We start from the raw sequence: 10,912 nt of genomic DNA, 5'->3' as shown, positions 1-10,912 counted from the left end.
AATGAGATGTTTATCCTGTATTTGATTGTGTTTATCTGCAGTTAGTTACACGAATTCAAATATGGGATGAAATCGGATAGGGATGAAATCGGATAGGGATAAACGAGTTTAAGAGTTTTTAAGAGTTTTAAGAGTTTTTAAGAGTTTTAGCCAAATGCTTTATAATATAGTATAGATACTATAGATATTTTTAACAAAGTTAGTGACCAGAACCCACAAAATAAGAAAATATAAATCACATGAACGCTTCTATAATTATACAAGTTTAGAAATCTACAGTGTCATTTTGGGTAAACCATGGCGACCAAATATATAATTTATAGATTATAATATTATATTATATCTAAAAAATATAATATATATAATATTTTTTAATTATATATATATATATAAATTAATCTGATTAATGTAATATATATATAATAATAATAATAATAATAATAATGATAATAATAATAATAATAATAATAATAATAAATATATACATTAAAATGTTCTTTTTCTATAAATAGTGGTCGCTAAGGTTTCAAAATCATCATTTCAAGATTCAATAATATCGTGGCGGGTGTAAGAGAAATTAAGGTAGAGAGATGGAGATTGTCTGTGTAACAGGTGCAGGAGGTTATGTTGCTTCATGGGTCGTGAAGGAATTGTTAGTAAGAGGTTACTTTGTACACGGAACTGTTAGAGATCCAGGTACGCTAAGTTTCTTCTTCGTTGGTTTATCTTTTTTCTTTTATCAATCATTTAATTATTCTTGAGAATTTGGGCATCGTGGTTACAATCATTTCGATAAATTATTGGATCATGTATGAATTGCACTTTTCAAATACTATATTTCAACCGTTTACTGTTTTAGGTTTCATGAATTCAGTATATGGATAAAATAAGAATTTAACCTCGTATTTAAGACAAAAAAAAAACTTAGAGTACACCGATCACATCCTAGATAAATTGTTTTATATTTTTATATAAAAGATCAGACGGTTTGATGTAGTTAAACAATTAGTAAATAATTGCACACAGTTACAACTGCTTGTGGATAAGGTTGAAAAAGATCAGAGGCAAGCTGGAAAGCTTCGAGTCAGAAACAAATTCAGAAGTTTTGACTTTTGAGTCAAAACACTTGAAAGCCGAGTTAGAACCCTTCACGATCTGAAGCTTCTGAATCCATACTTAGTCTACAAAAGACATTCAATTCTAACCTTCTGAATTTAACTCATTATGTTCATCACCTCAAATTTCCTTAAGTAATCTTCATCATAAGTTTTTCATATTCACATTTTATGTTTAAGAATAGTAATTATTTTAGAATAAAAATAAAAACATGAGTAAATAACATTAATAATATAAAAAAGTACATGAAATAAATTACATGCAATTTAACAATAGATGAAGTAATTCTTCAAGTTTTTCTAATTTGCTTCAATTTTTTTACAATATAGAAAATAAGATAATAATATATATAATTATGGGGGGATTAAACAATGAACTTAATTGCGTAGGGCCATCTATCGGAGGGCGGTATACTATAGACGCATGTGCAGGACCCAAAAATATTAATGGCCAAATTTTTTTCCTTAGTATAGTAGCAGTCTAAAAAACAATACATTAAAGAGACTTAAAATGTTGTAATAGATATTAAGAGACAAAAAGGATTTAATAGATAATAAGAGCCCACAAATATATTAACATATTACACTGGAAAATAAAATCAAAAAATAAAAATAAAATTAATTTGGCTATTCATTATATGCTATTGCTTATTGCTTCTCCATTATCTTTTATTTGGTACCAAGGTCTGTTGCTATTGATTATTGTTATCTCTATATTTTGACTGTTTTCGTGCTTCAACAATTCAACGAACAGTGACTTTAAGCTAATATGTTTGCTATTGCTATATGTTTTGCATGTTGGATATCTTTATCTATTTTTGCTTGTATTGATATTGCCATTAATTTGCTTATGTTGTTTGTGCAATGGAAAAGTTCAAAAGAACCTAACAAACTTTTTCATTTTGAATGATTTAGTCCTAAACTTGTTTTCTAGATGAAAAACCATTAAACTTTCTCATTTTGATTGATATAGCCCTAACTACTTTTTTGAATGAAAAAAATCATCAAACTTTCTCTTTTTGGATAAAAAACCATGAAACCTTCTCATTTTGATTGATTAAGTTTATGAACATTTTTTTAATAAATAAATCACCTCACTTTTAAAAATTGGTCATCTACATCTTTTAACCCAAAAAAGTTACATTTACTGACTAGTAAAAGTTTGATAATTTATTTATTCTCTTAAAAAATTTTCTTAATCATTCAAAATGTGAAAGTTTAATTAGTTTTTTATTAAAAAAAATAGTTCAAGTACTTAATCATTTAAAATTAGAAAATTTAATAGTTTTTTCATTAAAAAAATAGTTTATGAACTAAACCATTCAAAATGGAAAAAAATTAGGTTTTTTTGGACTTTTCCCTTTGTGTAATAGCTTTTGTTGGCTATTGCTATTTATTTTTGCTTTTACATATAATACTATACGTGTTTCATGGTTTTGTGATTAATAAATAAATTTTCCGTACTAAATGTATTCAGTAATGCATCTTATATATGTGCATGTTCTACAAACTTTTAATCATAACATCTTATTTTAGTAGAGTAAGAAAAGAAGGAAAAAAATATTCAAATATTTTCATTAATTATTTTATGTCTATCTAATTGGGGTTCCACTACACATACCAAAAGATTCTATTTGAGTGCTTAAACAACTTTTCATTGAGCTTGCAGATTATAAATCTCATTCATTATTTATTCTTATATTGGATGGCAACGACTTATCTTTTCTTCCACATTCTTAATGATACTCATTTCTTTACTTGTTTAAAAAATCTTAATAATCTTCTCTACCATTGATCTCTGATCATTAACTCTCTCAATTACTTTCACTACAACAAAATCGGGTTTATATGACACTTCCAAATTGCAAGCGTTCTAATAGAACTCTTTATAAGACTTAGTTTATAGGACCAAAAAAATAAAGTGTCATATCTAATGGTGTTGTATTAAGTTTATATGACCTTTTTTGATGTCGTAATAAGTTTTTTAGGACACTTTTAATATAAAGCGTCCCATTATCAACTTTATATGACATTATTTGAAAAAATGTCCTATAAAAACAAGTGTCCTATAAAAAAATGAGTTTATAGGACAATTTCTCAAAAGTGTCATATAAAGTTGCTAATGCGACACTTTATATTAAAAATGTCCTTAAAAACTTGTTAAGACGCTCAAAAGTACTGTCGTATAAACTTATTACAACACCTCTAGATAGAACGCTTTATATTTTAGTCATATAAATTAAGTCATATAAAACGGTCTATTAGAACACTTAGAGATTGGGGGTGTCCTATAAATCCAATTTTGTTGTAGTGTTTCTCCACATGAGTTCTCTTTTTGTATCAAAATAATACAATATTTCTTGTTATGACCTGATAAAATTATAATCTTTTAAAAAAATTACCAATAATAGGAGATGGTCAAACTCTAATCTTTATTTTAAAACTTCAAAACCATCCCTATTTTTGTAACACAGTGTGCTCTTGGTTGCTAATCACCTAATAAGCAGTGCATAAATCTTAAATGCTTTCTTAATCATAATAAAGGAAAATAAAGATTTTCTTTGCTCCATGAATTATTGGACTATGTTTACTCACATATTTTCCGACTTAATCTCAATTAAAATATTACTTTCTTTCTCATCCACCTGTATAATCTCCAACTCCAACCTAATCTCACCTTTTTATTGTTCAATCGTGATCCAATCCAATCTGAAATATTGTTTTATAAAAATTATATATTTAATTTTTTTTTATCATATTTAATTATTATTTTTTTGTTTTAAGCAAAAAAAATAGATTAAACGGACCATTGCAAATTTTGAAACATTATTATAATAAAAAACTTAGCATACAATTAAAATTAAATAAAATAACAAAAATAAGTACAAACTTTCATATATGAGCTATCAGAATGTTGAGAGTTTAAAAAAATTGGGAAATATGGATCCATAGCAGAAAATTGAGAAAAACGGAAAATTTTGGAATTTACAAGATAATAAGAGTATTGAAATGAAAAAAAAGATTGATGTGATGAAAATATGTCAATATTGGACACTATTTATAGGGAATTAAAAAACATGTATTTTTGTATATTTGTTTAGTTTTTAACATTTTTGTTAAAGTATTTTTAATATTTTAACTTTAAAAAACTAAACTTAACCAATTACAACGTGACATTTGGAAAAAAGTCAGAAAGAAAAAGTTCACGATCCAGTTCATGTGGCGATCTGGTTCGTGAGAGAATGTGGTTTAACATTGTTTTTTTTAACTCAATTTTGTCTTATTCACAATCCCATTGGAGGGATTGCTCATTAAGACCGAGAGTAAAGATGGTCTTAGCATTTTCTTGTATTTAATTTTATTACATAATAAAAAAACATTTATTGAGTTTTTTTCCGTACTTATCGAAGGTATGATTTTATACACGTCCAGAGTCTATAAAATGTCAGGAACAAGCCTGCCTAAGGCTAAGTCCGACCTTGATTATGTGTCTCCAACGAGCAATGTTATTCAAATATTTGATGATGACTATAATCATGCATTTTTGGGTCTTTCTCAGATGATGAGAAAAAGAATGGTCATTTGAAAGAACTGAAGTACGCTCACGAGAGATTGCGTCTCTTCAAGGCAGACATGCTAGACTATGCAAGTCTTTGCACTGCTATGGATGGATGCACCGGGGTTGTGCATGTTGCCACACCCGTTCCTGCCGGTAAAATAGCCGATCCTCAGGCAAGTTTGTATTTTACTTGTCCCTTTTTTAATTTCAAGGTCATTAAGAATTTTTTTGACTGTTATCTTTAAGGTCTCATGGATTAGTCGAGATACGTACAAACTGCCACAAATGCCTAATTACGGAAAATTTGATTAGAACGAATAAATAGTGTGATTTCATACAACATCTGATATTTATGAAATTGTATGATTCCTTACGACATCTGATGATTGTGATGTTTTACTTGGTCTTTATTTTTCTAACATGTCAATTATAGCTCACTAATTGAGTAAGACCCGAATGTTGGAATTGAATGAAAAAAATGAGCTAGAAGTACGTGGTAACAATTAACAGATGTAAAAACTGCAAAGATTAAAAATTAATTTAAAGAGGCGGAATATAAAATTGTTTATGTCGTTATTTAAGAAAATATAAACTTTATGATTATACTTCTGAAGATTAATAATTTTTTAATTAAACCTTTTAATTTTAAATATTACAATTTTTAGCACTTATCAATCAGATATATTTAAAACCATGTCTAAGTGTCTAACATCCATTGTGAGATTAATTTTCTTATTATTTTAATTGTGATTAGAAATAATTGGTTCGTTTTGTCTAAACAGACAGAAATCCTTGAACCCGCAATAATAGGAACACGAAATGTAATGAATGCATGTCTGACGACTAAATTGAAGAAGGTGGTGGTTGTTTCATCTTTACTTGCTGTTGTAGCAAACCCGGGGTGGCCTAAGAATCAAGCAATGGATGAAAATTGTTGGTCTGATGTTGATTTTTGCATGAAGAATGAGAAGTGGTATTGTGCTGCCAAGACTACATCAGAGCGTGAAGCTTTAGAATTCGGAAAGAATAACAACCTCAAGGTTGTGACTGTTTGTCCGTCAATAGTTTTCGGACCAATGCTTCAATCGACAGTTTGTACCACTAACATCATTCTACTAAACCTCTTCAAAGGTGAGAACTCTTTCAATCTCATTGAGCTTGATAAAGCTGAAGAGGATACGTATATCCCTATTGTGGACGTTCGTGATTGTGCCAATGCATTACTACTTGCGTATGAAAAACCTGAAGCAGATGGAAGGTATATTTGTTCTTCACATATGTTGAAGACAAAAGCTTTGGTAGAACTGTTGAAGAGCTTGTTCCCTCATTATAACTATCCTACTGTGTATGTTTTGCTATTTGTTCTACCTAAATTACTTTATAAAGCCATTACAACCTAAATAATGATGCGAGTCTTGATTTTTTTTTTCTTATGACAGTTCTTGTGATTCAAATGAAGAGATGAACTACACATGTGAAAAGATGGTGAATCTTGGATGGAACTACATGCCGTTGGAGAAGACTTTGGTTGATTCTGTTAAAGCTATGCAAGATGCTGGTTTATTAAGCTGATTCTAAGACCCAAAATTTAAGAAAATTAAAAAAAATAAAAAAAAATACAATTGATTCTTGCTTAAATAGAGGAGGCGCACTTTGCATTTAATAAGAATACTTTTCCTCTCGGTGGGATCGCCAAAAACACCATTTTGAGCTTTGATCTCTCTCTTATTAAAGCTCTTAATAATAAGAATACTTTTCCTCTTGGTGTTCATAGTTCATGTTATCGCACTTATTTTATTTATAAACACTGGCTTGTATATTATAAATTGATCAAGAGTTTTCCATGCATCATTAATAATTCAACTTTCTCTAAGAAGTTGTTGTAATTTACAAAGGCTTGGAAGCACAACATGACTATACATGAACCTATGGGCCACAAGAGGTTTGGCCGCGCCTGAATTCGATACAGGGATAGATGAGATTTTCCACTATATCCACCAAGACTTAACCAGTGTGTCACAACCCAAGTGTTCTATTTTGGGATTTTTTTTGAGTTTGGATACTCAATTCATTTTGATTGAGGGGTTTTGATCTAGATAATATGAGATTTGCATTTTTTTGGTATTGGATACATAGAATTGGGTTTCGATGAGAAGGAAAGTTGTGATGGGAAGCGTAAGAAGATATCTCTATCATTGGATCAATCGTAATTGAATGTCAACACTAATGAGGTACACTGAGATGTACCAAATCAATTCCCTTCTAAAGCGCACTTCAACTGTGGGCATGAGATCAAAAGTTTGGATCTCTTCACACGCTTCTCACCATAACTTCCATTCTCACATGATTCTTCGTTTTGATACATATTTGTATAAATTTGTCAGTGTGACAATGGGAATGGTGGTATCTGAATGTATCTCTATTAGTTATATGGGATCTACTGTTTTTATTTTGTATACATATATATATTTGCAGAAATTTGTTGGTGTGACTATTACGATGACGATGGTGGTATTTGTATTAGTTTTGTTAACAATGTTTGGAGGTAGTGAGTGGTGGTTTGTGGTTGTAGTTCACCCGGTGGTATTTTAAAAGTTTTTTGTCGTTTTTTAATCATATAATAATTATTTTTATATAATTATTTTTTAGTCTATCAGTATATTTAGTTACAATGCAAAAAGCAAATGTATGTCATGCTTATTTAAAATTGTCCTTGATGCAATTTGAATGCAAATTTGCAAATGTGCCTAAAAAACAGAATTATAGTCCTGTTGCTAGGAATGGCCATGGGTTGGTTATTGTATTCCTGTCTTCGAAACATCGATAATTAAAACCGTTCTCGTAACCGCCATAATATCCATAGGGAATCTTATGGGGGATCCCCGTCGGGTCCTCACGGTTTATCCGATCCCCGATGGGGAACCCATTAAGGGTAAAAATCCCATTTTTCTCGTTGGTTTTTCCGTTTACCGTTGGTCATACCCTAAACTTGAAACCCGAACCGATCTGAAAAAAGTTACAATATGTTAAATTTCACAACTAAAAGTAAATTATAATTTTTTTAAAGATGTACATTTAAATGTCTCAAACATAATCAAACAAACATCGTCTTATATTACAATATAAAAGTAAAGAGAAATTCAAACATCATATAACTAACATCACGAACTTGACTTTTTCGTGAGCTTTATTTGCTGTATTGAGGTAAATTGGATAAAAAGTCTATTAAATTTTAATGTTAGTATATTCTTTTAATGATATTATATATATATATATATATATATATATATATATGTGTGTGTTGTATGTATATAAATTAAAATTAAGATATATTCAGATCTTGGGCCGGTGATCAGAGCCCCCGTCCCCGTCCCCGTCCCCTTTAAAATCCCCGAATATGTCCTTGATCCCTGTCCCATCCCGATAAGATGTCTCCGAAACCGAACCGAAAATTCCAATTTTCTGTTTCGGTTTTTTTCCGTCCGTACCTGCCGCCGAGTTTTTTATACACACAAAAGCTGCTGTGTTCACCTTCTCAAATTCAACAACATCCTGCATGCATGCTTAAGTATGGGTTTCTTAAAATTAAGTTTGGATTACTTCATATATCCTTGAAAAAGATATGTATCCAATCAAGTTTTTGAAGTTATACGTATTCTTTCAATTCATGATTCATGATTTCATCAACTTATGCAATTTTCTCTTTGAAAGACAAGCAATAATTTAATAACAAAAAGAAACACAAAATTAACAAGAGAGACCCACCCAAACAACACCCACCAGCTAAGAACAGCAACAGCTTACCACATTAAGTTATGCAAATTAAAAACACCGAAACTCAAATCTCAGTTCATGTTTTGACTTCTTTTAGTTAATCTCACCTTGAGACCATGCTTCATCTGAAGTACCATAGAATTGGCTGGAAGCACGGGATGACTTTCCAGTACCAACTCGATATGGTAATGGTAAATGATCGTAGCTGACACTATCTTCAGCTGAGATAAAGACATGTTCTTACCCACACATGTTCTTGGACCAGCACCAAATGTCGTGAATTTGTTAGTTGCCTCATGTTTGATTCCTCCACTATTCGTAACCCACCTTTCGGGCTTAAACTCCATACAGTCCTCACCCCATACTGATTTCATCCTTCCCATGGAATACATACAAAGAATGATTTTGGTGTTTTGATCCACTTTGTGGCCACTTGGAAGGATGTCTGGTTGTAATGGAGATYTGTGGTTAAATGGAACAGGAGGAAAAAGCCTTAAAGATTCACATAAAGCTCCGTGCAGGTAAACCATGTCATTTAACTCTCCTGCTTTCCATCTCTCACCCACTTTTATCTCCAAATGTGTGTGAATCTCTTCCAGAATCTTATCTTCCACGCTTGGGTTTTCCGCAAGCATATAAAAGAACCAACACAGGGTGCTGCTCGTAGTCTCTTTTCCTGCAATCAGCATATTAAAAAAAGTGTCTCTTAGAAATTTTGTTCGATCCCAACAAGTGCCAATCTCATGAACTTCGAGCTCTCTCATGAGAGCCGTGTAAAATATGAACTTTCCCTCCTGGTGAGAAGAGTTGATGTTCAHGTACKCATTTTGGTTTTGAGCTAAGCATTTRTATATGAAYTGATCAAGAGTTTTCCATGCATCACTCAACTTCTTCTCTTTCCCTACTCTAAGAAGCTGTAGCAATTTCCAAAGGCATGGAGGCGTAAAATGCCTGTGGAAGATAGCTTCTTCAGCATCTGTCAAGGCCTCGAGACACAGGATGTTAGGAAAATCAAGAGACAAGCTTCCAAGTTCGTTATCAAAGAATACCTTGCATATGGTGTCAAAAGAGAACCTTTGAAATATTTCTTGCAAATCCACCTCAGTGCCATGTTCACAGATGGATTCAAGTATGGGTAGAAGCTCGTTTTCCACTTTGTTCCAGGTTATCGTTTCCATCAAACTTCGAAATCCTGCATGCCTCAGTACAGACATGGCGACCTTTCGGTGGATCTCCCATAACTTGCCGTCAGAATTCAGGATTCCATCTCCCAGGATCGCGAAAATCTTGAAATACTTGTCACCTTTAGGATAATTGCTGAAGTTTTTGCTTAGAATGTGGTGGAAATCTGCAGGATTGGCGGTAACGAGCATGTCCAAGTTGGCGAAGCAAGGGCCTCGAACCATGAGCGTACCACCATTTTCTATCATTCCTTCGGTGCAGAAATCATGGAGTCGATGGATGTTTCCAAGAACACCTGGTATCATGCCAACAAGTGGCCAATTTGTAAAGATTAAAGTTGTGCGGTTTTGATGTCGTCTGTATATAAATATTAAAAACAATATCGGAATAAACATTAAGGAGATAATGAGGGAGTATTCAAGGAAGGTCATGGGAGAAGATGGTAGGAAAGAGGTGAGTTTATGTTTAATAGAGTGCATGGTCGTTGGTCCTTTAAATAGCACACAAACTTAATTTCTAGGTACAACCGTATCGTCATTTGTAAAATGGTTCATACCAACAATCATCGGAAGGGTGTTACAAGTTATGCCACGGTAATCCTGTTAAGTTGCTACCGTAAGACATGAACTCTAATACGACACATTTGTTCTGGACTCCTAAAATCGAAACCAGATAGGATTGGATCTCAACCATATATAGCTTCGAAATATGATTGTCCAGAAACAAAAGGGAATCACATATACGGTAGAAATCTCATGTATAAATAGAAGTTCATATGCATCCGAGTCCAAACTAATGATATCACGTTACGTCTTGCTTCTCAACGTTAGTTGTCTATATTTTTCTTTTTGTTTGATTGTTGCATTTATATCACACTTGAAACTTCACAGCAAAACGTTGTGAAGGTAACCTTCACAGCAAGGACGGACCCAAATTTTTTTTAAACGGTGGCACCATTTGACCATCAGAAAAAAAATATATAATTTTTTTTTTCAAACGATGACACCGTTTGACTATAAGAAACAAATATACGGAATTTTTTTTCAAACGATGATACCGTTTGACTAAGAAAATGACACTAACATGATTCGGACTTGGGTATGGGGTGGAATAAAAGTCTTGCAAACTAACTCTACCAAATAAAACTTGTTCTCATTGTAGTTTTAAAATACATACGGTGGCACACAACAAATTAATACGGTTGCACTATTCAAGAAACCTAATTTTTTTACCATTCGGCGGAAAAATAATACGGTGGCACGTGCCACCTATACCACATACA

At 31.9% G+C, this 10,912-nt stretch overlaps 2 protein-coding genes across 2 annotated transcripts; one reads left to right on the top strand and one right to left on the bottom strand.

The window, feature by feature from the left end:
* Positions 1 to 583: 583 nt before the first annotated feature.
* Positions 584 to 6,246, top strand: LOC112524392 (cinnamoyl-CoA reductase 2-like). Its single transcript, XM_025134183.1, has 4 exons — positions 584 to 696; positions 4,675 to 4,847; positions 5,457 to 6,019; positions 6,114 to 6,246. The coding sequence occupies exons 1-4, from the start codon at positions 591 to 593 to the stop codon at positions 6,244 to 6,246; spliced, it is 975 nt and encodes a 324-aa protein (XP_024989951.1). The 5' UTR covers positions 584 to 590.
* Positions 6,247 to 8,519: 2,273 nt separating this feature from the next.
* LOC112524391 (alkane hydroxylase MAH1-like) lies at positions 8,520 to 10,061 on the bottom strand. The gene has a single exon (XM_025134182.1). It carries the CDS (start codon positions 10,059 to 10,061, stop codon positions 8,520 to 8,522), a length of 1,542 nt encoding a protein of 513 aa, XP_024989950.1.
* Positions 10,062 to 10,912: the final 851 nt, after the last annotated feature.

This window comes from Cynara cardunculus (assembly GCF_001531365.2).
Source record: "Cynara cardunculus var. scolymus isolate 2C chromosome LG 13, CcrdV1, whole genome shotgun sequence".
NCBI classification, from domain to species: domain Eukaryota; kingdom Viridiplantae; phylum Streptophyta; class Magnoliopsida; order Asterales; family Asteraceae; genus Cynara; species Cynara cardunculus.
The sequence above is the reverse complement of the archived record's forward strand: the minus strand, read 5'-3'. Positions and strand labels throughout refer to the sequence as shown.

What these genes read in the sequence shown, in the direction of transcription:
- LOC112524392 (XM_025134183.1), top strand. Translation starts at nt 591, where the DNA reads ATGGAGATTGTCTGTGTAACAGGTGCAGGAGGTTATGTTGCTTCATGG. An exon ending in CGGAACTGTTAGAGATCCAG is followed by an intron (nt 697 to 4,674) that starts GTACGCTAAGTT and finishes GGTCTTTCTCAG; the next exon opens with ATGATGAGAAAAAGAATGGT. An exon ending in GTAAAATAGCCGATCCTCAG is followed by an intron (nt 4,848 to 5,456) that starts GCAAGTTTGTAT and finishes TTGTCTAAACAG; the next exon opens with ACAGAAATCCTTGAACCCGC.